The sequence below is a fragment of the Heterocephalus glaber genome, unplaced genomic scaffold (assembly GCF_053883595.1).
Source record: "Heterocephalus glaber isolate CG9 unplaced genomic scaffold, H.glaber_assembly_v1.0 deba00001497, whole genome shotgun sequence".
Taxonomy (NCBI): Eukaryota; Metazoa; Chordata; class Mammalia; order Rodentia; family Bathyergidae; genus Heterocephalus; species Heterocephalus glaber.
The window spans coordinates 40,469,507-40,497,205 of NW_028258320.1; the positions used below are offsets into that span (position 1 = coordinate 40,469,507).

Here is a 27,699-nt window from a genome sequence, read left to right on the forward strand (position 1 = left end):
GCGCAGCCCGGCGGGTGCGCAGACGAGCGCGCGCGGGCGGTCATGGGGTTTCAGCATGGCGGTGTTTGCAGACTTAGACTTGAGAGCGGGTTCAGATCTGAAGGTTCTGCGCGGGATGGTGGAAACCGCGGCTCACCGTGAGTCTCAGCTTCGCGGGCCTCATACCCTACCTTTTCCTGCCCTCAAAACCGTCGAGTCACGCTCAAGACTATGGGAAATTCCTGTAGCCTGCCAGCTGCAATGTTGCCCAGATCCCTAGCGTGAAGAGCTCAACAATTTTGGATGTCTTTTACCTGCTTTTACTGCATTTTAAATGAAAACTTAGGGGAGCAGAGGCCCTACGAGGACGAGGAATTTGTGTAGAACCTCACAGCTAATGTATGCTCAGCTGGATTCCAGGGCTGGATTCCAACTGTACAGTTTACCTGAGCCAGTGCTTGTAACAGTCCTTCCCGACTCTCACAACAGTGTCTGACCAAATTCAAGAAGCTGGGGACTCAAGCAGGGAGTGCATGGGGCTGTAAAGTGTTGTGAACAATAATGTTTAGAGGGGTGGTAGGTGGGGGCATAGGTCATACCAGACAGGAGGGAGTGGACACATGGTCAGAGTGTTAGAATGTTACTCATATTTGAATCAAACACAGATGATGCCCCGAGAGATGCCCAGTTTTGATTATTAGAGTTAGGCAGCTTGTGGCTTCCTTACACTATGAAGTGAGGGGATTGAGAAGTTAAAGAGTAAAGATATTAGTGCGGTAACATGGGTTCCTCAGACAGTTTTCAGCTCATTGTGGAAGGTGATTATCGATATTTTTCAGAACTGCTAGAAAGAACCTCTGCGTACAAAGTGAATTACCAGTTCTTGTTCTCGTTATGCGGTAGACTTCCCTCAGTATCCGTGGGGGATTCAGGACAGTGTCCCTCCCCATCAAAATCAATGGTTATGCAAATCCCATGTAAACTGGGTATTATTTTCATATAAAGAAAATCCTTCTGAACTACTTTAAATTACCTGTAGATTGCTTATAATACCTAATACAGTATAATGTAAATGAAATGTGAATAGTTGTTACATTTATATTGCCTAGAGAATAATGACAAGGGAAAAACTTCTGTACATTTTCAGTACCTACACACTGTCCCTTTCCCTCCCTCCAAATATTTTCTATCTGTGGTTGGCTGAATCCATAGATGGAGGACCAGCTCTATCCATAGGGAAATAACTATTTCTTTCCATTGCAGCCATTAATTAGCATTATCTCTCTGGTACATACTTGCCTCATCATTAAAAAGAGGAGGGTAAGCCTGATGACCTGGACTTTTTGTTGCTAACATTCTGTAACAGTTCCTATAAAATGAATTTTCCTGGATGTGACTCATTGCAAATATTAATTTCTCAGTGAATCTTTTCCTGATGCTATCTCCTTATTTAATACATTATAAGCTTCTTTAGAAAGGGACAATGTATTATGTGTTGGGTTTTTTTACAGTTAGAGTAAGCACTGATATGTGACAGTTACTTCATTAATGCTTATGAATAAACTGAAAAATCTGCAAAATACAGGGTAGATTGGAAAGCAGAAGCACAAGTTTTTAGTGTCATACTAACAAGAAATGGTGGGTTAAAACAAAGCCCAGGCTGTGGCTAGCACTGCTCTAAAATACCTTACATATATTATTTTATTTAATTCTTATGGTAAGCATACGGACTAAGTGCTTTTATTATTACCATTTGACAGATGAAGAGCATGAAACTTAAAAATAAGTAACTTGTAAATGGTGTAGTTCTATTTGAAAGCAAGGCAGAGTTCCCACCCATAACTGTTGTGCTACACTGCCTCCTCATCTTGATATCTAGAATCAACATAGGCTTGTGTGTACAAGAAGAATATTTAATAAGAATATTCCGTTTTTCTTTTCAGTTGGCTATTCAGTTGTTGCTATCAATCATGTTGTTGACTTTAAGGAAAAGAAACAGGTAAAGTTAGATTTCTGAAGTTAATAAGTTCATAAAAATATTAAGTATTTGTGGTTATGTTTATATTGTGACTAGGAAAAGTACAGATGAATGTATTTCTTAAATGCACTCTATTTGTACACTGTTATATGTTAACAATTGAGCTGCTATATATTTGCACAAATGACATTTTTGGAAGTACTGTGGCATGGTGTAAGGATTCTTCAAGCTGATTTAATATTAATTAAATCACTTTCAATATTGTTTAAAAATGCATTGATTGAACTGTAATCACAATATGTTGTGTTTATTTTGTTGTCATGAACTCATTGACACCTCTCTTAAGCATACTAATAAATATATATGTTTATTTCTAGGCTAACAGCTGTACCTTATAGGTTATTTCTGTCTAAAAATTAGTTTTTATCCCTTTTATCCACTGATACTCTTAGTTACTTCTCTGCTCTTTAATTTCCTTCCTTTTTTTTTCCTTTTTAGAGAAGATTTAGTCTTTTTCAATCTTAAAAATTTGCTTGCTTTCTTTTAAAAAAGTAATAGAACTTAATCTGTTAAGTTTTTCATTATGCTTCATGCCTTTAATGTATATAGTCTAGGGTGACTATTTATTACTTGTTGTAGGAAATTGAAAAACCAGTAGTGGTTTCTGAACTCTTCACAACTTTGCCAATTGTTCAGGTAGGTGTTTTTTAAAGAAACATAGTATCTCTTTGTTCATTTAAAACATAACCTATTAGTATGCTATTCTCTAACCTGAACTGCACTTTCTTCTGCCTACCAGTCTTACTTTTCCATCAAGTGTCAGCTCTTAATGAAACATTCTCTTACTATCAAGTTGGTACGTCTTTGATTGTCTTCCTTCTTGAAATCTTACAATTTCTAAATTATCTCATTATGTAGTTTAATATATGCATCATATTTTCTTTGACTGTATTATAAGTCCTTGAATGGGAGCTAGGCTCTATCTTCATTGTCTCTTATAGCTAATCCCCTTTTTTTTTTTTTGGTACTGGGTATCGAACTCAGGACCTTGTGCTTTCGAGGCAGGCGCCAGAACCACTGAGCTAAATCCCCGGCCCGCTAATACTTTTTAATGAGTACTTTCCCTTGATAAAAGGGAAAATCGGTTAAGCTTTGTGCTTTTATTGATAGCATATTTTGTTTATAGGGAAAATCAAGACCAATTAAAATTTTAACTAGATTGACGATAATAGTTACAGATCCATCTCACTGCAATGTTTTGGTAAGTTAATTATTTTTCCTCTTTCTTTTTGGCCTTGTAATCTGTTCTGATTAATGTTGAATGCCATTGCATTTCATGTTACTTCATTCTCTCCATGATATATCTGCCTGCTCTCCCTATCCTTAGAATTCACACAGTATTCTATTTGCCTTTTTTTCTCATTTCACATGTACAGTGATACCACAATTAAAGAATCCCCTGTCAACTTTCACTCATTGAACTTACATGAACCAGACATAAGGTGGGCTGGAAATACTGCTCTGTAATCTTGGAATGTGTAAGCATTCCATTTTAATTGGAAGACAAGCACTGAAAAATAATACTTAGAAATGTGAGGAAAGTTTCAAAAGGGAGAAGTGGCAAATAAAGGATACTCTGGGAATGTGTAACCTAAGTAACTTGATATTCAAGCTAGGGCCAGTGTATTGGTGACAGGCAGGAAAGAGAGAGTTCCTAAGAACAGGATAACTTATACAAAGACCTGAAACCAAGGAAAACGGTTTGTTCTAGGAAATAGAGAAACAACCAGTAGGGCTGAGCTTATTGACTGGGCCACCTGGGATGAGGTCAGGGAGGGAAGACAAAATGAGGAACACTTTTGAAGCTTTTAACCAAGAAAATAAAGTTATAAGCTTTCACAGAATTTATTAGCATGGGTAAAGGAGGGGATTTAAGAAACACCCAGGTGGGAGGGTTGAGTGGATTTGGTGGTCATATAGGATGGTGACACCCTGATTTCTCAGATTGCCTGAGCACCTAGGTAGAGAATAATACCATTTCCTCAGATTGGACATAAAAAGAAAAGTAGATTTGTAGGTTCCATGTTTAGGACATGAGTTATGGAATTCCAGTGGGGCTTGTAAAATGGACAGTTGGAAATAGAGGAGTAGTTTTCAGAATAATGATAATTAAAGGTACTGCTTTGGAAGTGGTCACTTACAGAGATCAGTTGGAATCATGAGAATGGATAAGATTCCTTGCTTAGAGTTCAATGTGGAAAGAGAAGAGACCTGAGGAACTTCACCATTTAATAGTGAAATAGAAGATAAGCTAAAATCGGAGACTGAGGAGAACTGCCCTAAAAGTAGGAGAACAATGAGGAAAGAAAATGGAAAGAAAGAAGGGAAGGTCAGCAGCATCAACATATCTGAGAAGTCAAGTTGATAGGAAGGATCATTGAAATCCCTGAGGTGAGCTATTTCATCGTTAGCTAGAATGGACACCTTCATCATAGAGGTGATCAAGTAAAGCCTGACCCACTTTGTAACAATTAGTAATTGCTGAAGAATCTGTGAACAGTCAAAATTTGGTATTTTATTCAGCTACAAGACAACATTCTGGTTCTAGCGCACATTATCCTAGCATTCAGAGATATATATTTGAATATATATTTTCTACTCTTTTCATGTACAAATGCATACAATATAGGTTTGAGATTTTCCTTTTTAAACAATAACACTCTGGCTTTACCAATGTGCTGTTTTTTGTCCTAGGACTGTCAAGTATTTTCTTGCTCATCTATCACTTTGATTTGTAGACAGTGTTCTCTTTGTGAACTTAATTACATCACACTTAGTCATGTACATTACATAGAAGACATAACCTTTGGTCTTACATATTTTTTGTTTGCAAAAAAGGGGGTGAATTTCATTGAGAATAATTTCATATTAGTGATTTTGTATTAATAATTTTGTATCCTTAGTGCCTAGCACAGAACAGATACTCAGTAAATGTCCGGGAAACTCTTCCATCAGTGTGTAAGATCAAGGGCTGATTTTTATATCTCATATACAATGTTTTGGATAACAAATATAAAAGGAAAGTTAGGATGATTTGTGGATTGTATATTGGTATCTAAATTCTCATGTGCTTTTATATAAGCAAAACAAAAAGTCAACAGTGTATCAGAAGTGTTACTTTATTAAAATGTAAGTGTAGGACCCGGGATTTAGCTCAGTGGTTCGGCACCTGTCTCGCAAGTGCAAGGTCCCGAGTTTGATCCCCGGTACCAAATAAATAAATAAATAGATAGATAGATAGATAGATAGATAGATAGATAAATAAAATAAATAAATAAAATAAATAAATTTAAAAAATGTAAGTGTAGTTAGGCCACTAGGCAGGAATTCATGCATATATTTTGTGTTACTGGTCTTTTTGTATTTCTAGAGGGCAACTTCTTCAAGGGTCCGGCTATATGATATCATTGCAGTTTTTCCAAAGACAGAAAAACTTTTTCATGTAAGTAACATAAGTAAAAACGAATAGTATTTTATTATTCTATATAAGAAGTCTGATATTACTTCTTTGTAGGTGACCTTCTTTGTCCTACTTGCAAACTTAGGATCTTTCATGTACACTTGGAGTTCTAGAATTTCACAGGGAAATATTAAGTGGCATGTGAGTTTTTTGTTTGGCTGGTTGTTTTGTTTTATTCATCCTAATAGGTGTTTGATAGTCATCATCCATCAGTTTGAAAAGGTCATCAGTTAGTCTCCTGTTTCTTTATCTCTGCTTATTCATTCAAAACTTCTCTTTGATAAATGTTGATCCATTTCTTTCTAGCTCTAAAATCCCTTCATGATTCATATTTGCGAAGTCTTTCATAAGTGATGCTGCCTTGTGAAGAATAGGGTAAAATTCTAGTTTAGCATAAAACCTGCCTCCTCTGTTCAGCTTCCTCTTTTACATGCTCTGTTACATGCCTATTTGCCATCATGATTATGTCAGTCTTTAGTTTTCCAGAAATTCCTTTCCTATTTTGAGAGTCTTTATGAATTTAATTCCTTTTGTACATTTAAAATTGCCATTTCAGTACGTTCACCAGAGAAAAAGTGGCTTAGCATGTGTGCTCATTTTGTCAACTTGAGACAGAGCACCCTGAGCATTTTAAATGATTACAGTAAAGAAAAAAAATTAACTATAATGTACTAGTTTAAGGAATATGTTTGACTGTGTAAAGTTAGGTATAGCTACTTTAGGAAGTTCTAAAAATTGTCTTTATCTAGTCTCAAAAAAAGTTCCAGCTGCCAAAAGGGTATTGCATAAAAAACGTGTTGGTTTTAGATGTTTTAATTTTGCACTAGTTCTTTTTTAAGCAAAATCTGGTCTAAAATTATAGTTTTCCTAAGTTTATCCAGTAGATGGAGCTAGTGACTAAGGAGCCTGGGGTGTGGTATTTAGTTTTCAAGGAACACAATCAATTCTTAATTTATATTAATGGAAAGAAACACCACAAATTATCTATGAATGTCTGCCATTTTTTAGTAGCTTCCTTTATAAAAATGCAAAATGATAGTAATTCTCAAGGATTTTGTTTCAGTGAAAGAGTTGAGTAGAAACCAGTAGTTCTTAGTCATCGAAGACACCTGTAGAATTTTTTCAAATTGAGCACATTTAGAAGAAAGAAAAAAAATTGGGCACATTCAAGCGCTCACCACTAGAGATTCTGATCCATAGGTTTTGGAGTTGAGTCAGGGAATCCTGTGTTTTAAATTCTGCAAAAAAGTCTTATTCAGTGCTGAAACCACTGGTATTCAGTATAAGAAGGACCGTGGACATTTCCAAATTTGCAATTTAATTTTGTTACTAAATAACTCAGTCATGATGTAGACAAAAACTGAAGATGTACCAGGTTTGTTGTATAGTTTATTTCTGAATTAATTTGAAGATCATGTAACTTAATTTTCATAGCCCTTTACTGATAATTAGGGAAACAAAACATTTACTACATTTTGGCTGAAAAGTATACATAACTTTCCAAAGACTTTTATGTATTTGTTTCCTTTAATCTTTTACAGTGATTCTATCAGATAAGATAGTATTTATTACTATCACTGTTTTATACAGGAGAAAACTGAGACTTAAAATAAATGGAACAGCAAGTACGTAGTAGAGGTAGGACTTTAGGATTTTAAAGAATATGATTTCAGGCTGGGAATTTAGCTCAGTTGCATCACGCCTGCCTCATTTAAGCACAAGGTTGTGAGTTCAATCTCCAGTACCCCCAAAAAATATATATATATAATTTCATATAGCAGTTTTATCTTATTACTCATTTCTCTCAGATTATTCAAGTTTGAATTGCTGAACACATGCTTGATGGTAGGTGGAGCAGTAGGAAATATTTTGGAAGATGGAGAAAAAACTATAAATAATTCACTAAGTGTTTGAAACTGACTGATACGCAAAACGTTGTGTGAGAACAAGTTTATAAAATTGGAACATCTTCCTCTCTCTGCTCATATCTTACTCATTCCTTAGGAATTAGATGAAGTTAGAGCTTTCCTTGTTTCCTATAAAAAGTCAATTAAAATGACATCTTTTTTATCATAAAGCTTTGGTAAGTATGTCATATTTTGAAATCGGGTCAAATCCAACTAGTTTGTTGCTTAGGTTGCATGACATGAGTGATTTTATTTGTTTTATAAACCAATAAATTGATTGTCCAGCACTCTTACAGGTATTCCTATAGGAATGATATTCTAAAATTAAGTTAGGTCTCTAAGATGAATCATAAAAGCATACACATACATTATATATGTTAACAGTTTGAAATATAAAATCTAACCACTTTAAATAGCATTGTTTCCATGGAAAATAGCATCCTGTTTTCCATTCAGAATATATCTTATAAATAAAAGATATCTTATAAATAAAAAAACCCTCCCTTCCCACAGCTACCCTAGAGGATCAGACAAAGATTGCAGATTATAAGCAAAGAGATAAGCAAAGGGCTTCTTGGAATAGGGCCAACAGTGGAATATTACAGAGAGGGAGAGTTGCATAGTAGCTTCAGGAGCTTCCGAGTCAATTATTCCCATTTAAGATTTAAAGCAACTAAGAAAAATGGAGGATGGGCCGGGGATTTAGCTCATTGGTTTCACCGCCTGCTGCACAAGTGCAAGGACCCAAGTTCGATCCCTGGTACCAAAAAAAATAAAAAAAGAAAAGTGGAGGAGAATTCAGATTATTTAGTTCAGTGGTCTCCAAACTACTTTTGACTGTGCACCCTATCAGTTTTAAAAAATACTGAGCATGCTCCCCAATATGTGTGTGTTTCTTACAAATTATTCACATTTTCCATAATACCACTGTGTTTTGTAAAAGAATGTAAGCACACAAAAGAAAATGGAAATTTTAAGAAAATATGTAAATTAAATAAATGGAAATAGAAGCTCTGTTTTTTTCCTGCTTCTGAAATCCATGCTTGTCTTTGCACAGCATTGTCATAAAAAACCTTGATGAAGAGAGTTGTTTTCAAGGCAGTGTTTCTGAGGATATGATATAAGTCTTCCAGCTTCAGAATTACCTAAGATATTTGTTAAAATGCAGATTGTTAGGCCTGTTACTAAATGAATCACTGGAGGTGGATCCTGGTAATCTCCCTACTTAATAAAATTCTTTAGGGGAGTTTATACATACTTAAGATTGAGAACCACTGTTATGGGTATCTTTCTTTTCCCTTGGTAGGCCTGACTTAAATCATCATGGGGATCTCTGACCAAGAAAAGAAAAACATGGTTAAAGACAACTAATGTGAATTCGTATGTAGTGTCCTGATTTTCAGAAAAAAAATGTTAGAGATTCTTAACCCAAAACTCTATTTGAACATAATTTTATCTTTTCAATGACTTAGTAATTCATTTAAGTGTGAATATTAACTTATTTTGTGATTCTTTAAATGTACCAGTTGAACATTTAGGTTAATAGAAAGCTAAATAACAGAAAAATTCAGTTTGTAACATTTTAAATGTGAAGTATCAGAGGAAGCCAAATTAAGTTATCCTGTTAACTGAAAGGTTTTTTTTTTATAATACACTAAAATCAACACAGACCCATTGTGTAATTGTCCACCTTTTAGGTGAGAAAAAGGAGTAATATACAAGTAAAAAGTAATCTAATTTGGCTTTATTTGGGGGAGAATGTTTAAGAGGATTTTATAAAACTAATCAGCTTTTTTAATTAAAATGTGTTCATACTAATAAATTCAAACAGTATGGAGGGGTATGGATAAAAGTATGCCTTCCTTCCACCTAAAATCCCTTCTCCGTTTTCTCCAGAGTCAGCCACTACTACAACACTCTTGTGTATCTTTTCAGAAATACTATTCACCTAGTCTTTCCTTCATCCCCCCTCCTTTCTTCCTATCTAACACCATGCTTTTCTTCACCTTCCAGTATATCTTGGAGAGGGTATTCCATAATATGAATGAGAGATGTACCTCATTCCCTTTGAGTTGACATATTGCATAATACAAAGGGGTCATATTTTTATAAAATTGAAGAATATTTAATTCTGTCTACTCTCTATTGTGATTGGTGTTACAGTGACTATCCTCATCATATTATTGTCCTTAACCTACAGCTATAGTGTATATTATTAAGTATATTTCTAGAGTGTCCATAGAATACATTCTTATAAAGGTAGTTGCTAGTGTGTGCTTTTAACATTTTAGCCTTTTTTTTTTTTTTTTTGGTACCAGGGATCGAACTTGGGTCCTCAAGCTTGCACAGCAAGTGGCGAAACCACTGAGCTAAATCCCCAGCAGCTTTTAACATTTTAATAGCTATTGCTCAAGTACTTTTTGAAACCCTTTACTGATTTAAAACTGTGAGTGCCTGTTTATTCTTATATTAGCATTGTAATGTGAACATTTTGATCTTTGCCAGCCTAATAGTTTTAAAAAATGACAAAGAAGCTGAACTCATTTCAGTTACTATTCAGAGCATTTCTTCATCTATTCTTATTAAATTTTCAATGACTCTTTTGTGAGTTGGACAGCTAGAGCAGTTGGGATGGGGCAGATTCTTTATGAGCCAAGTGTTTCTGCCAGATCAACATTGCTTCCCAGGCTTACTAAGTTGCTATGAATGTCTTAAAGCCAGGCAGCCTCTGATCACTACTTGCTTCCTAAAGCCCTGGGGTGGGAGTAGGAGAGACTACAGCAGGGATTTTGAAGAAACGAGGTGAGATGTGATAACTGTCAACTTTAATCAGTGCCAATCCTCAGAGCATTACAACCCCCTCTTCACTCTTCTTCCTTACTCCACCCTTTCCCATGGTTCATGCTACTGGTTTGCTAGCATAGCTACCTGGGCAGTTTAAATTTGTTCATCAGTCCTGTACACACCACTGTCAGTAGACTTGTTTTTAAAACAATATGAGACAGTTGACTTTTTACCTCTATAAATCAAATTTAAAAATCAAATAATGGCAAAATCAGAGTCCGCTGGGTATCTTGTGGGAGCATCTTCTGGTTTATACTACACAATAAAAACCTTTCCCTGCTTTATTTTCCTTCCCCAATTTTCCATTTATCATGATTTCCTTGTGCTTTATTTTTTTTATTTTTTTTCTTTGTTTTTTTTTTCCTTGTGCTTTATTTTGCATGTGTTTTTTTAAAGTAGTTTCCAGTCTCTTTTATAAGTAAGTGCAATGTTGATCAACAAGTAACAACAAAAATTAGAATAAAGAAAAAAGAAATTAAAGTTGGAAAAAAATTTATTTTAATTTGATTTCTGACAGTTTTACTCTAGTCATTTATAAAGACTGTTTCCATTAGTATTTGCACAAAATGGTATCAGTAATGCCATGATAATGTTTCTTTAGCCATTCAGTAGACTGATTGGAACCACAGGTCTGGGACAATTCCTAGCACAAAAGTGCTTCACACAGTGTGGAACAAATGGATCATGAGCACATTCCTGTTGGCTTATTGCTTCCTTGGATTTCACAACCTCCAGTATCTTCTTTCTAAAATAATCTGAAGTAACTTCTACATATTGAACCTCACTCAGCAAACCATCTTTATGTAGAAGACCATATGAATTAGAGAGTCTCTAGGCCCTGAGCTTTGAGAAGTTCTGTGTATAGTACCTTTCTGCTTCAGGTGGAACACAGTTAAACCATTTAAACCAAACCTGAAGGAGTGGCTAAATAATTGGCTTTGTAACAAGTCAGATGTGTTTCAGTACAGAACCATCTTAGCACCTGTGGAATAAACCTACCTATCTATGCTTCTATCAGGCTTGACTGATTCTTACTGGTGCCATTTTTCCATTTGGCCTTAACTATTTTTTTTTCCCTTCTTGACAGGTTGCTTGCACACATTTAGATGTGGATTTAGTCTGCATTACTGTAACAGAGAAACTGCCATTTTACTTTAAAAGACCCCCTGTTAATGTGGTAAGTGTTACAATTTCCAGACTATATTTGAGTATGTAGAAACTTGCAAAATTGGAAACTATCAAACTGGAAAAGGAGCAGAAAATTCCAGTGTTCTTAAAGGGAAGAAAAAGGGGTGGGGTGGGGAAGAGGAGACAGTTTTAGGAAAGGTGGTTTTATTTGTTGTAAGCTAACTAAAGAGAGAAAGAAAGCTTAAAATAAAAAGTATCCAAGCTGATAACAATGGTGGATGGCTGTAGTCCCGGTGCCAAGGAGGCTGAGGATCATTTGAACCCAAGTGTTTGAGGCCAACTGGCATAATATAGCAAGACTCCACCTGAAATAACAAAGTATTTAGTTCATTGTTGAGATTTTTTTTAAAGGATTCAGTAATTTAAATTGTGGAGGATATTTCTTTAGTGACAATTAATAATAATGGGTACTTACACATGAACATTAAAGAGAGCAGTCAAAAAAAGGTGGAAAAAGAAAGACAAAAATATACATAGAAGGTCCTTGAGATAGCAGCAAACTAAGGAGGGATAGGAAGGAGCAAGACATGCCCAATCACTTGGAGAGGGTCTGTGTAAAATTACAATCTCCCCTGAAGTATGCTAGCTCACACAAAAGCCCAGAAGTACTTTAATAACTTAATAGAGGGGCCATGTGTTCAGGGAACAATTTTGATCTGCTTGCTGTAAAATTTTCCTCATTATTCTTCTACATAATTTTCTCTTGTTTTCCCATTCCTTTCATCTTTCATCTGTCACCTTGCCTTCCAAGCTTCAGTCCCCTCCCATTTCCCTTATAAAGGTGTTATTATTTCACACTAGTAACTACTTTTGGTAGCTAGGAGGTCAGTACAGCTGTTAACTATTTGCTTTGCGGGGCAGATCCTAAGAAAGTTATTTTAAGAGTAATTTCCAAAAATAAAAAGAGTAGTTTCCAAAACTCAGTCTTATTCTCAAAAACTACTATGCAAGAAAAAGATTAAGCAAATATAGTCTAAATTAGATAGCTAATCCTGTCAGAATTGTAATATTAGGGTTTTTTCCCCCCAAGGTGAATAACTCTCTTACTCTTTTATTTCTGTACAATGATTTGTAACTTCCTCAAGTTTTGTTTCACTTTTCTGCCAAGGAATTGGCATAATGCTGAGTATTAGGGGGTAAAAAATGAGCGAATATGGATTTATTTCATGTGAAAAAATTTAAGTCGACTTATGTTCTGCCCCTAAAAATACGCTATAAAAATTGTGCTTGAAAAGTACCCAAAAAAATATAGTCATGTATTTAAAGGAAAAAACTATTATTAAACAGCTCTTTTCAGGTAAATATTGAGAATACTACTGAACATATAACAATACTGTGTTAACTAAACTCAAATCATTGGTTTCCCATATTAGTACCAGTCCTTCTAAATGAATAAGCACAAAAAACCCATACTATCACATTTTAAAGTTGGAAGATCTGTGTTACTCACCAGCTCACTTATCAAATGTGAGAAAATGAGGATTAGTAAGTCACTCAGCTCTTCAGTCACAGGGTTAGGACAGTTTTGATTAGTTGCCTATCAGATAATACTTCTAGTAGGGCCTCAGGTACTATGACAAAAGCTACAAACTGATAAATAAACTAAGTTTATGACAGTCTTGCTGGCCTCACGTATTGTTCCTCTCCAAAAGTAGCAATCTGTGTTTAGAAGTTTGCCTTAGCTTTTACCAGCTCAAATTGCCAGTCCAGGAACCATGTAAATAACACCCTCAAAGTTAGTGCAGCTACACTGCAAATTGTTATTAAACTTAAAACCTTTTCACTTTATTTTTTAAATAAATTTTATTTTATCCCATTACTCCCCTCAATCTCCCTCCCCTTCCTATGTACAAAAGCTTTGTTTCCATTTATTTTTTTTATTTTCACTTTTTTTCTTATTCCTTCCCTCCTTTCTCCCTCCTCCCTTGTTCCCCTTCCCATTTGAACGTTTTGTTCCCATTTCCCAATATCTATTATACGTTTTAGTCCTTATTTCCACTTTAGGTTTTCCACACCAGAGAAACAATGTGGTATTTAAATGTGTGTCAGATTTATTTCACTTAGGAGTACCGTCTCAAGGTCTGCCCATTTAGCTATAAATGTCTGAAGCCCATCCTTCAGTAGTACTCCATTGTATAAAAAACCCGTATCTTCTTTATCCACTCATCAGTTGACATTTGGGCTGTTTCCAAGATTTAGCTATAAACATGGGTACACATATATTGATATGATATGATGCTTTTAATTCAGGAAGATATCAAGAAGAGAGATAGCTGGGTCAAATGGAACCTCTAGTTTTAGATTTTTGTGAAATCTCCACACTGATTTCCACAGTGGTTGCACCAGTCTGCACTCCCACCAACAGTGAAGAAGGGTTCCTTTTTCCCATCAGCCTTTCCAGGATTTGTTATTGGTAGATTTCTTGCTAGCTGCTATTCTTTGTGAATGAGGTAGGATCTCAGTGTTGTTTTAATTTGCATTTCATGAATGACCAGTGATGCTGAACATTTTTTCATATATTTATTTGCTGTTTCTAATTCTACATCTCAGAAGTGTCTTTTCATTTCAGGTGCCCATTTTTGGATTGGGTCTTTAGATTTGGGGATTTGGGGAGGGTCTGATTTTTTGAGGTGTTTTTTTTTTTTTTTTTTAGTTCTTTATATATTCTATATAATAGTCCTTTATCTGAATAGCTGGTAAAAAAAATTTTCCCACACTGGATTGTTTCTTCAGTCTGTTGGTGGTTTCTCTTACTATGCAAAAGCTTTTTAATAAGATGAGGTCCCAGTTGTTGATTCTTTGTCATATTTCCCATGTGGTCTGGGTTTTGTTCATGAAGTCTTTGCCTACTCCTATATCTTCAAGCGTTCTACCTATTCTCTCTTCCAGCAGATTTAGTGTTTCTGTTTTAATATTTAGATCTTTGATCCATTTCGATTTTAGGTTAGTGCGTGGTGAAAGATACGGGTCTAGTTTCAGTCTTCATGTGGAAAGCCAGTTTTTCCAGCACCATTTATTAAAGAGGCTATCTTCTGGTGAAAATGTTTGGCTCCTTTGTCAAAGATAAGGTGGCTGAGTATGTCTGGAGTTGTTTCTGCATCCTCTAGTCTGTTCCATTAATCCTTGGGTCTGTTTTTTTGCCAGTACCATGCTGTTTTATCACAGTATCTTTGTAGTATAATTTAAAGTCAGGGATTTTGATAGCCCCTGCCTTGCCTTTATTGCCCAGAATTGCCTTTGCTTTTCTAGGTCTCTTCTGATTCCAAATGAATTTTAGGATTAAAATCTTTTCATTTTAATGAACTAGGAAGGCCATTTTCTCCCATCCAATTACTAACCAGGCCCAACCCTGCTTAGCTTCCGAGATCAGACGAGAAAGGGCACGTTCAGGGTGGTAGAGCCATAGACAAGGAAGGCCATTTTCTATGTGGGTTTGGCTAAATAAGCTCACATATGATACTGTGTTCTTGGTAGGGAGGAGATAGTAGCATATAAGGCCAAGTCCATAGGAAGTACAACAGTGCATAGCACATAATTCCTCGTGTCTCACAACAATTGTATATTTTGGTGAGGGATTTTAATTGGGTTTCTTATAACAGTGTTAAACAACATTGTAAACTTTTAGGTAGCACCACTGTGCCATGAGCCTTTCTAATTACCCCAGTAATATCTTGCCTATAAGTCTTTCCTAAAGTTTGCTGATTGTATCATTGTATGTCTAATTCAGTGTATCAGGGTACAGTTTGGCGAACCTTATCCAGGTGGTTGTCAGTGTTGAGTGAGAAGCATATGCAGTGAAGGAAGAAGGGTACTAGGGCAGCATGCAGAGGAGAGTGACACTCATGATAGAGGCACCAGGACGTCCTTCCCCCAATTCCATCTGAAAGTGCAGGAAAGCTGCCTTTGTGTGATGGATATTTCTGGCATAATTCCTACATTTTTCAGTTTAAGAATTCTGAAAAGAAAAAGTTGACAAGTGAAAGGAATATGCAATATTTAACAGTGTCTTCTTTTTTAAAAAACTGGTGTGAATATTTTACATATGTTTAATAAAAGCCAGATGACAGTAGAAGGAAGGTTGCACAAGATTATTTTTAGTTATAATGCTATGGCTTGTGTCTAGATGATCTTCCAAAGCCTCATGTAGTCATAAGTGGGGCTTTTTCAGAGGTAGCTGAATCTAGAATGTGTGATTGATTCATGGTACAATACTAAGATTAAGGATGAGTGATAACTAAGTCAATCCACTGATTGGTTTGGCACTTCCCTAATCCTGGTAGCCTGGATACAATGTAAGGGACAAAAAGAGGCTTGCTTGCTTTGCTACCTTGTGCCTGCCATGAACTGTTTCTCCTCTATGATGCCTGTCTGCCATGCCACCCTGCCTTGGTGGCAGCTGATTATGGACTGAAACCTCTACAGATTGTGAACTAAATAAACTTTTCCTCCTTTAACTTAGGTTGTCATGTATTTTGTCTCAGCAGCAAGAAAAAGTACCTAAGACAGTCATCATCTAGTATAGGAGTAGACTGCAGTGTGAATTGGCCAGGAATCAAATAAGTCCCTGTTAATTTATTTACTTATTTTTCATTTAAGAGAGAAAGCTGGAAACATGCAGGTGTCTGGCTGTTTGTTTAGGACAATTAATAGTTATAATATAGTTGCATATATTTATTTGCAGCATAATGTCTAATCTTGATATGGGGCTATTGAAAGTATGTTCCCTGTGAAGACATAGAACACGTAGTCAGTATGTGTAACGATTCAGAGTTAAGTCTTGATCCTTACATGCTCTCATGGCTTGGAGAATAAATTTATCTTTGTCCATGAAAAGTTGATAGTTTTACTTTATAAGGATCATTTTATTGGGTTCATGAGAAAATTGCACACATCTTAATTTGATTAGGTTTGTATCCTTTTTTGTTGTGGTGTGAAAAGCAGGACTGTTAGTGTAGGTAATTTATTAGACTTTTACCTACAGAGCAGAAGCCATGTGAGAATTACAGGCTCGGAAGGCTGGGACTACTTGAGAGTCCAGAAGCTGAAGCATACAGTGTTTGAACCAAAGCACTCCAATTTTATACTTGACAGGACTCAACCTTTTTGTCATCTTCACCACATGTTTAGGGCCCCATAATTTCAGTTATGAAGTTTCCACAAAAAACTACAAACCTCTTCTGAAATCTTAAGTGATTTGTGAGGTAATTGTGACTCTGTCTGCAAAAGGTGTGTTTAAAAAAGTTTGGTTAAAGTCCTCTTACTGGATTATCAACTGACTTCTTACTCCCTGGCATTTTATAGTTTACACATCTTTACAAATATTGTGGCCCAGTGTCTCTGGGATGTAGTGGTTGTTAATATACCAGTGGAGGTAATGGAATTGTGTTTGGGGACGACTGTGGTTCATAGTTAAATGTCTCTCAAAGAGCTGGCTATGGATTTGTACTCATGCCTTGTTTCCAAGTCTACTGTCTTTCCTTACTGGGAAATGCTATTTAAAACTTTGCCGCAGAAGTCTTTGTTAAGCACAAAATAATTTCATATTTTAAAACATGAAGTTTATGAATTTATGTTTTGAAAAGAATCTTTATTAAAAGTGGCACATATCTTTACCTTTCCTTTTATCTTTTTTCAGTGTTATTGCCATTGAACAATGCCTTCAAGTTTGGGTTATTTTTAGAGATCATTTATTTTACACTCTTTTTGAAGTTTTCCCCTTAGCACTTCCTTTAACCATAGCCATTTCTATTTTTATGATCTAGTTGGTCCCTACTGAGAACTGTCTAGTAAGTAATGTCATAAGTAATGGAATAGTTCCAGGAATCATGCCACATATTCTTGATTTGGGCATGAATGCTCTGTAAACTTTAGCACATACCATGAACCTAAATGTGTTAAGTACTTTGCCTACCCACGCTTGCATCAGTGCTGGCAAACAGGGCAGGTAAGTTTAAAAAGAAAAGAAAAATACCAGAAACAAAATTTAAAACTAATGGCAAGCTGGTGGAGTATATTTTACTTATGTCATAGACAAAAGGGTAAACCTCTTAAGATATAAAGAGCTCTTAGAAATTAATAATTTAAAAAGAGGGCCGGGGATTTAGCTCAGTGGTTCTGCAGCCTACCTTACAAGTGCAAGGACCCGAGTTCGATCCCCAGCACCAAAAAAAAAAATAATAATAATTTAAAAAGAAAAAAGGTGAACAATAAAAATAATAATATTAAAAAGACATTTCATAGAAAATATGAATTGTCTTTAAACATATGAAAAATGCATAAATTCATAATAAGAGAAACACTTTAAAATCACTGTGGGATTGATGTTACACTCCATTGTAAGACTGAAAAACCAAATATTCTCTTATTTTACATACAACAGTATAAATTGGAACAATCCTTGTGGGGGTTATTAAAATTACAAATACATTTGCCCTCTGACATAGTATATTTGTTCCTGGGTCTGCAATAATGATGTACCACAACATAAATGGCTTGAAATAACAGAAATTTATTGTCTCACAGATCTAGAAGTTACAAATCTGAAACCAAGGTTATCAACAGGGTCCTGCTCTCTCTGTAACCTGGAAGCAACCTTTCTGTTCCTCTTCTGTCTGCTAATTTATTACCAGTCCTTGGCTTGCAGTCACATTATCTATAGTCTCTGCCTTTGTCTTCACAGTGTGTTCTCCCTGTGAGTCTCTGTGTCTTTATATGACATCTTATAAGGACACGAGCCATATTGGATTAGGAACTTACCCTGTCCCAGTATGACCTCATCTTAATTACATCTATAATGACCATGTTTCCATACCAAGAATTAGGAATGCAAAATATCTTGTATGCATGGAGACAAAATTTAACTCATAATGCCCAACTCATAACCCACTTTAGAGTCTTTTCTACAGAACCCAAGTCTTCAAGTAATGCTTGATTAAATACAATACAGGCTATTCCTTTACAGTGTAGTACTATGTTGCTACAAGAGAATGGAGAAATTATAAGTTGACATGGAAAAACTTTCAAGTCAGGAAAAGAATGTAGCAGGCTACCTTTTGAGTAAGAAAAAGGAAAAATGATATATATTCACAATTATCTATATTTGCATAAAGAAACTCTGGAAGAAGACAAGAAATTCATAAAAGTGATTATAGGAGACCAGGATGGGGCAGATGGGAACAGGGATGCAACTTAAGACTTTTTATTGCTTTCTTATGTTGCTTTGATTGCTGAGTCATGTGAACAGGTTACCTATCTTAAGTAATGATAACACTGAAAGATTGTCATCCTTTTGAATTTAATTAACGTTCTAATTTTTATGAAATTAGCAGGGAATCAATATATTGTTCTTGTAATCAACTCCCTATTTTCTTCTTTTCTTTTTCTAAAGCTTTGCTTTTTTTATTAGTTGAAATTTTATTACCAATATCACTTGATTCAGCTATCACAAACCTGCCCTTAGTAAGATCTTTATGACTTATTTCTCATTAGTAAAGAAATCTGATCATCTCCCTGTTCCAGAATCTTTGGTCAAACATATGAACAAAAGCCAATCAATCAGGCAGGCACTATTATTCTTTATGGAGAGAGTGTCATTTAATGAGCTTACAGCAATTTACATTAAAATGGTCTTAGAAGCAGGAGACCAGATAATGAGTCTTCATTTTATCTATCTAAAAATTTAAAATAGGTATTATGAAAGAAATGTTCAAAGCCTTCAATAGGATATTATCTTTAATTTCTTTTTCAAGAATTTTCTTAGCAATTTACCAAGATCAAAATGATTTTAAAAATTAAATAATTATCTTTTTTTCCTCATCTCTTCTCTTCTTCCCCTCAAAAGGTTTTTATTTTTCTCTAAGCCCCACAAGGGTTTAGAAATTTAGATTCAGGAATTAGGAATATGTTGGGATCTGGTTATCAAACTTTCTATTACATCTTTTATGTCCCCTCTTCATCCTACTACTACCTTACGTTTTATTTTCACAACTAGAAGGATTAAACGAAAAAGAAATATGTCAGCCTTTTGCTAATTAGTAGTTTTAGTAAAAGAAATAAACACAGGGATAGTTGATAATATGGCTAAAGGGGATATTATTTATGCATGGATTTTAGTTAGACAATAATACTGGCTCCTTTTATGATGGGTAATCCATAGTGAACAGTTTATCACATGACCTCTTTTCCATAAGCTGCTATTTATTCACTCACAATATAGATATATTTTTATACCTAAAGCTTCTTTGTGTAAAAGGCCATTTTGTGAGGGGCCAGGGATTTAGCTCAGTGGTTCCGCTTCCTGCCTTACAAGTGCAAGGTCCTGAGTTTGATCCCCGGTGCCAAAAAAAAGGGCCATTTTGTGTTACAAAGGTGTTGTGATACTAGCTCTAAGAAATGTACAAGCTAAACAGGGAGAATGAGTAATACACTTAACCAAGAAATAATACAGTATATGCACCAAGAAATAATACAGGCCAAAGAATTAGAGGTGGAAAAAAGTTGTCAAAACAACACAGAGGCAGAGTTGCGGTATGGGAAAATCATATTTAAATTCCAACTAAACTAATATCAGTTACAAAGGAAAATTTGAACTCTAAGAGCCTTAAGTCCAAAGGAAAGTTGAGGAGCAGAAGATAGAAGGATGGAAAAAAAAAAAGGAAATCTATATACCAGCAGGGAAAGTGGAAGGGTCTTTAGTGTACTCCTTAATTAAATCAAGGTGGACTGCCAGTTCTGGAAGAAAAGTTCCTCCATTCCCTGTAAACACTCAGGAGTAGACCTCCAGTGAACCATTCCCAACTCCTCTTGGTAATAGAAACTCATCAGCCAGCCAGACTTGGACCATCCTGTCTGGACTATGCCCACATCCTTTGTTCATTCAATACTGTGGCACCTTGAGTGACTTTTGCAGTTGGGAGTTTGTCCCCTCCATGCTAAAAATTCTTCAACTGTTTCCCTTTGTTATTAGGTTTAATTCTGTTTAATTACTTAATTTCTTCTGACCTACTCCTGAACTTCTGCTTGATAACATGTTGTATTACTGTTAAAGTTTTATATTTTTATGTATTTGGTAGACTCCCTTTCTGGAGTATAAGCTCTTAGAAAAGAGGAACCATCTCAGCTTTTACACATAATGGGCTTAAAACATATCTTGTAAATGGACGAAGATACTAAGAAAGCTATTCATCAAGAAAGCTACACACTGTAGTGGATTGATTTCAATCCCACTGCAGTCCCTTCCAAGTCTTCTTACATGTGGATCTTGATGTATTACAAGCACTTTAAATAAGAAAGATACTTTTTCCCCGTATGCAGAAAGGCCAAGCTTTTATAGTAAGCTGGGCAAAATTCTCAAGGACCCAGGCTTTTTCTATCTTTTTTGCTGGGCAACCATAAACCCTGCTAAAAATCAAGTGCTTTATTACTAAGGAAAAAGAGAACAGATATCTGGGCAATTCGCAGTCTCACAATATTTTATAAAGATACCATATGGATTAAATATAGATGTAGACTCCGCACAGTGCCTAGGGACACATAGCACTGGCTGTTATTCTCTCATTCACCTTAATGTAATACATGACTTGCCTGAGAACCCTTCCCTGTTTTTTGGGCTTTTTTCAGGTCTTCATTTCTTTGTTTCTTTCTTCATTCTTAGGTCAAATTACTTGGCCTACTATGTTTGTGCATGGTTTATCTTTGTCTTAAGTATGGGAAGCCCAGCTCTTTCTCTTTTTTTCTATTTTTGGTACCAGAGATCGAACTCGGGTCTTTGTGCTTGTGCAGCAGGCGACAAAACCTCTGAGCTAAATCCCTGGCCCCTCTCTTTCTTTTTTGATAGTTCACAGAGTAGTATGCTTCTGCCATCCCCCTAGGGCTTGGCTCTCCTTAGCCTCTTCATGATTATTGTTTTCATAAAGTTAGCTTCTTCACAGCTAAAAGTCAACTCTGTCAGTTAAACAGAGCCATGGCTCTGTTTTCCTCTCCTTGTAGATGGTACCATTTGAGTGTGAATCTGAATTTGTTTAAGGCTGTACCTTGAAGTATAAGAGATGGGTGGTAGAGGATGAGGAAGGAGAGGAGAGGGGACTTCAGTGAAAATGAGGTAGGACAGTGAATGTGCATTTATCCTTGACAGTTTGTATTTTCTTTATTTTCTGTGAAGGCAATTGACCGAGGTCTGGGCTTTGAACTCGTCTATAGCCCTGCTATCAAAGACTCCACAATGAGAAGGTACACAATTTCCAATGCCCTCAATTTGATGCAGATCTGCAAAGGAAAGGTATAATTCCATAATTTTAGGATGCTTTTCACATCTAGCAGTTTATTATTGCTAATACTCTGCAATTATCAAACTGATTCCCCTTTTTTAAAGCAGGAAATTCTTTTTTTTTTTTTTTTTTTGTTTTGTGGTACCAGGTATCGAACTCAGGATCTTGTGCTTGCAAGGCAGGCGCGGTGCCACTGAGCTAAATCCCCGGCTAAAGCAGGAAATTCTTAAGGCACCGAAATAAATTCTCCCATTTCAGTGAGCTCTTCAAGTTTTAAAGAGAGAGAAAAATATCTTGGGAGGAATAATATAAGGGAGGGAAAAATATGTTGAAAGGCTATTTTTTGACAAGGAATTTGCAGTTTACCTCTGAAAAGTAATAGTTGTTTGTTAACGAGTTGAATTAATTAATGACCTTTTAAACTAGTTTTAAAGTAAATTCATCTTTAATAAGATTTGTTTGGAATGTCTATTCTGTTTCTTTTTAGAAGCTGCCTTCAGTTTGACATAAGGTCTCTAAATTTTTAACTTTAATTATTTACTTTATCTTTAAAAGAAGTTGATATTTGAGCCATAAATGTTAAAATGTGATTACTGGTTATTTGTATTATAAGACTCTTCTTTTTTTTTTTTTTTGGCATTTGTAGAAGATTAACATTGATCACTTTCTGTTTTATAGAATGTAATTATATCTAGTGCTGCAGAAAGGGTAAGTCTAGCATAAAGAATTTTAGTTTTGCTTTTCTAGTTATAAAACTTTGCTAAATTCCTAGGGAAGAAATTAAAATAGTAACTTAATGAATTTCATGTTTTCTATTAACTGCATTTATTCATAGTAATTGCTGAAGAGTGGAATTTATGTCCATTTATTCTGTGCTTTAAGTTTTATGTAGTTTTTCCTTTATAATGTTGCAAAAAGTTTCAAGCTTCATTTATATTTTAAAAACCTACAAACCTATTAAAATTATTGTTTAAATCTTCAGTTGATTTCTTTTTTGATATGTAAGTGTCCTATAATTTACTGCAAATAAAAATCATTGAAATGCTATGAATAACTTCTCATATCTATTTTTGGGGGTATTTTAGCCTTTGGAAATAAGAGGACCATATGATGTGGCAAACTTGTATCCTTTTCTAAGAAGTTGTTGAAATTTTCTTTTAGAAAATTTGGAATTTGAAGTGGTATTAGAGTTTAATATGATATTTTTCTCAACCTTTTACTGTATGTTTACCAATTAATAGTTTCAGGAACAGATTATATCAAGTTATAGAGAGTTTCCTCTTCCTGTCTTTTGGATTAAGCAATAGATAGGAAATGGGGAACCAGTGATTCTATCTATAAAAGCTTAATGTGTCTCCTTTCAGATGTAGGTTGTAGTTGGGCTAAGTACTGTAGAATGGACTAGACCAGGTGAGCTGGCATTCTCTGTTCTGTTAGTCTCATGCCTTTGGCTGACACTGGGTTGAAACCTTTAATGGTCGCACTAGAGGGCTGCTATTTGGGCTGTCTGAAGTTGATGCCAAGGCTGCAGTGTCCACTAATTGCCGAGCAGCACTTCTCCATGGAGGTGAGCAATTTCTTCCAGTAAATGCTGAATGGTCATGTTAGAGGCCAGTCATTTTTATCAAATGACAGAGCTGTATCTACTTTTCTTACCCTATCTGCAAAGTTCCTTTTAAGATCTTTTTCTCAGCCTATCCCAACCATACCCATTAGTGCTTTCTCATCCTCACTTTAGGCTTGATTTTCTATCTTTCTATGGTTTGTGGAGTGACTGTAGCTTGCATTACAGAAGTGAGTATTGAATGCCACACCTGTGTGCCTCTTCCCACATTTGGACAAGCTTCTATTCTACTCTCCCTTCTTACCCCCTTCTCCAGAGGAGTGCACTTTCCCTGATACATTAGAAACATGTTAAACCATTTATATGGAAAACATAAACAGCAGCCCTGTTTTTTAAAAAACAGCTAATAAAATTTAAACTGTAATTTTTATTTCTGTTTTCACTTTTCCTTGGATATAAATATGCACACTATATTTTTTTATTCACATTTTATTTATGTATATGTGTCTTACCACCTTAATTCCACTACTAGAACGTACTGAATTTGTTACTCATTAAATGATAAAAATAAACTAGAAATTTTGATATGCCAAAACTTTGGGAAATGAAATGAAGTTTTATTAACACATTTTACACTTTTAACCCATCATTGTCTTCATTTTCAGGACTTGTTATAGTGCTTAAGAAGGAACTTAGTTGATAACATCTGGATGGATTTAAATGTCAGAATAGGTTATTACATGTAGGGTTAAGTTGCCATATGAATAAGTTATTGAAAGGTCATATGTTCTGCCTAAATCTTATGATCTGATTTGCATTTTAGAAAACTATTGTATTGGCTTTCCATAAATTAGGTGATTTTTGCTTTTAGTTTCAATATTTTTGAGATTGTTGTAAAGGTATCACAGGAGCCCCAGGAATGATCAAGTAATTAGAATTTTTAGTCAACATTTTTTGAAATTTTGGAATAGCTGTTTCACACTTTGGTAGTACTTCTGTTATTTTTATCTATTTTAAATAAATGTAAGGAATCGTCAAGTTTTTGAATAACAACTGGTATTCTCAAGTAGACTATAAAATGGAAACTAAAATGGAAAAGCAATGTAGGGGGAAATATAAAGTTGAAGTTCTGCTGTCTGACTTCAAAAGACCTAATTGTTCAACATATGATACTTAAAGCCAGGCTTTTCTAGAACCTAAACTAAAAGCAGACTTGGCTACTTTAGGTGGCATTGCCCTTCAGGCAGTGTGTACACTCAGGACAGTGTTAAGTTTATATCTGCTGTTTCAGGGTAGTTATTAACATTTCTGTTTACTGAAAAGTAGGATAAATTATAGTTAGGTAATAAATTATAATTACCCTGGTCTTAGTTGACATTGGGATCAGCATGAGGTAGACAATGGTGTGTTGTGCTTTAAGATTGTTAATTCTACATTAGATTGCGTTAGAAGGGGACTCTCAGGCAAAGAGATTCAAAGTTTCATTATACTCTTAACAGATGAAATCTCAGATAGCATCTGTATCATTCTGAGTGCCATGTTTAAGGACAGCACTGCACCTGAGCACTATTGGTTAGATAGTTATTACACTAGATAGTTAATAGGTTTTTAGAGGTTTAGAAACCTCACCATGAGAGGAGTTGTGCAAAGCAATACAGGAATTGCTACCTGGCAAACAAAATCTTTAGGATACATAGAGCTGGCTCTCAACACTGGGAGGCTTGCCATTGGTAACCAGATTTAGACAGGTTCTCTTTAGTTTCCAGAAACTAATGAATAGCAGTTCTGAGAAGGTTGTGAGGAAAGAGGTTCAAGGTCAGAGCTGTCAAGCCCGTGATAAGGTGGATGTCCTCAAGCAGCCACTGGACCAAAATGGACCTGTTAGGGATGCCTACTTTAACTCCTTGTGAACAAAATAGCACACTTGTAAATAATTCTTTAGAGCTAATTGTATATTTTCCTTAGGCGATAAGCAGACACTTCATACAAATGTAACTTCTTGCTATTACAAAAAATAAATTTATTTTTAAAAGAGTAAGGAAGAGGTACTTTAACTGATAACTATAAAAGTCTTACTGTTCAGTTGCTTTATAATCTGTCAACTTAGATTAAGGAAAAAATATTCACGTAATGAAAATAGAACATTTCTGAGGTGGAACTAATTTTTTTTTAATGTCATACTGGGGATTGAACCCAGAGCTCACTGAGCTATATTCCCTAGGCTTTTTTTTTTTGTCTTTTTTGAAAGACCGTCTCACTAAATTGCTAAGTTCCCCTAGGCTGGGCTAGAACTTGCCACCCTCCTGCCTCAGCTTCAGTAAAATAATTTTGAAACTAATATGTCAAGTGCTGTGCTTTATAATTTATATATTGTTCATTGAACAAACTCATATTTTATTCACTGATTTTTAGACTATTACTCAGAATCAGGCTAATACAAATAATTATACATGCAACACTTCATTTGGTGAAATAGAAATTACTGACATTTTGTATTTTGAGGGTCCTTTCATCTTGATATTTTAAAACCTGAAGTCTGTTTTGTCTTTTGTAAATTTTTTTAAAAAGAACTGACAGGGATTCAATAGACTTATTAGTAAGTTAATCCTGATGTGAAAGTAATGCTCACCTCTTTAGTATTGAGTTTACTTTTACGATGTAAGAAATAATTCTTTTTTTAAATTAATTTTATTGATACATTTTAGGTTTTTCCCCACTCCCTTGCCCTCTTCTTCAACCCCTCCACCCCTCTCTATTAAGAAATATTTCTTAACCAAATTTTTGTTCATCCATTAAAGTTTACCTCCTTTGTAGCTAATGACTCTCTCCTTCTCCAGAGTCCATTCCCGTTTCCTAAGGACAAAGTTTAAATCTTTTCATGACACTGTGACCCTTCCTAAGCTACCCTTTTAGCCTCATTTCCCCCTTATTTTTCATACTTCATAACTTGCCCAGGTTGCTGTTACCCTTCTCTCCTTTGCAAAGAAATACCTTCTTCCCCTTTCTCTATTCATAGTAGTGTTGCTTCTTTAGGATATTTCATGGGTTCATCCAGGCAGTAAGTTTTCCTGGGTGCCTCCATTCCGATTGTTTGCTTTTGATGTGCTTAACACATTGTCTCTTTGGCATCTTTGTAACTCTCTATAACTTACAGTGCTTGGCCTGTTAGGTTTTTAGAAGTTGGCTAAACTGAAGTTGAACTCTGCTGCCAGCCTGATCTGAGCATGTAGTACAAGCCCCATTTCTCTTTGTCCATTGTCAGCAGTATATAAAGGATCAATAAATATGTGATTTTTATTTTATTCATTCACTTAAGAAGCATATATTGTATATCTGTTATAAGCAGGGCCATTGTTGGATATAGACAGTATGGTTGATTGTTCACATGTACATTGATAATCTAGTGAGGGAGACACAGGTACACAGATAAGCACACACTCCCACATCCATTATGGGAACAGTATAATTAACTGCTGGGTTTTTTTCTTGTGATTCATCCATCTTTCTACCATACATAAAGCTGTCACAGGACTAGTGCCTATGACCTGGTTCTGGCCAGATAATACCATAGACAGACCATTAGATGTAGTGCTGCCCGCTGGTTTTAGCCATGAGGTGATCCTTAAAAATGAATTACATGTTAATATACTGCTATTTGTGTATATTGGAGAGAAAGGTAATGATCAGAAGTGGCATCAGCACCCATAGCAGTTAACTATAGTTTTCATTTGCTAGTGTCATCTGCCAAAGCAATATGGTGATACTCGTTACACCATCTCTCTTTAAATTGTGTCTTACCTTCAAACACTGTGGTTTCTCTGTTTTACAGAAACTAGAAAAACTGCTTTTGGAATTGTTTCTACAGTTAAGAAACCTCGACCATCAGAAGGGGATGATGATTCTCTTCCAGCTTGCAAAAAAGCTAAATGTGAGGGCTGAAGAGAATGGACCACTCTTCATCGGCACTGCCTTTTTTCCATTTATACTTCATCAGCCACAACAAAAATAAAACTTTTTGTTTGAAATTTTATAGTCAAGCCATTAAAATAATAAATAAAACTTAATAAAGCACTTTACAAAAAGGCCACCAGCTTAATGAATTTATAGATATACTTAAAGAAAAATATTGGTTTGTTTATCTTTTGTGAAAGTGATGAATATTTTAAGTCTAAAACTGTTTCTTGTTCGTTTAAAAACTAATGCTTTTCTACTTATATACATGGCTTATTATTTTTAAATATTACTAAAGTTATTTTGAGGACTATTAAAGCATATTAAAGGGGTGGCTTTTGGTTGATCTATTGTTTCAAGCGTGTCGTTTATGAGGTATGATAAATTCAAGGAATATTTAAATTCTTAAAACTTTCAAAAAAGACACATTGCTACTAACTATAAAGACATGAAAGAAGACTTTCAGAATTACCTCAGAAAGTGGCAAGAACAATGGGCTAAAT

The 27,699-nt window shown here is 35.2% G+C and overlaps 1 protein-coding gene across 3 annotated transcripts; it reads left to right on the forward strand.

Moving 5' to 3' along the window:
- Rpp30 (ribonuclease P/MRP subunit p30) lies at positions 1-27,330 on the forward strand. 3 transcript variants are annotated; one of them, XM_004838490.3, is made up of 11 exons: positions 1-137; positions 1,923-1,978; positions 2,597-2,653; positions 3,144-3,218; positions 5,388-5,459; positions 11,316-11,405; positions 21,576-21,692; positions 22,360-22,389; positions 22,767-22,804; positions 23,169-23,248; positions 27,075-27,330. In XM_004838490.3, the coding sequence occupies exons 1-11, from the start codon at positions 56-58 to the stop codon at positions 27,182-27,184; spliced, it is 807 nt and encodes a 268-aa protein (XP_004838547.1). In that variant the 5' UTR covers positions 1-55; the 3' UTR covers positions 27,185-27,330. The 3 variants fall into 3 exon arrangements, with proteins under 3 accessions (XP_004838547.1, XP_087041020.1, XP_004838548.1); XM_087184894.1 differs by lacking the exon at positions 11,316-11,405; XM_004838491.3 differs by lacking the exon at positions 5,388-5,459.
- Positions 27,331-27,699: the final 369 nt, after the last annotated feature.

Bases quoted from the DNA above. Each gene is read 5' to 3' on its own strand.
- Rpp30 (XM_004838490.3), top strand. From the start codon at position 56: ATGGCGGTGTTTGCAGACTTAGACTTGAGAGCGGGTTCAGATCTGAAG. The intron at 22,390-22,766 runs GTAAGTCTAGCA...GGGGTATTTTAG, and splicing joins TATCTAGTGCTGCAGAAAGG to CCTTTGGAAATAAGAGGACC. The intron at 23,249-27,074 runs GTGAGCAATTTC...TCTGTTTTACAG, and splicing joins AGCAGCACTTCTCCATGGAG to AAACTAGAAAAACTGCTTTT.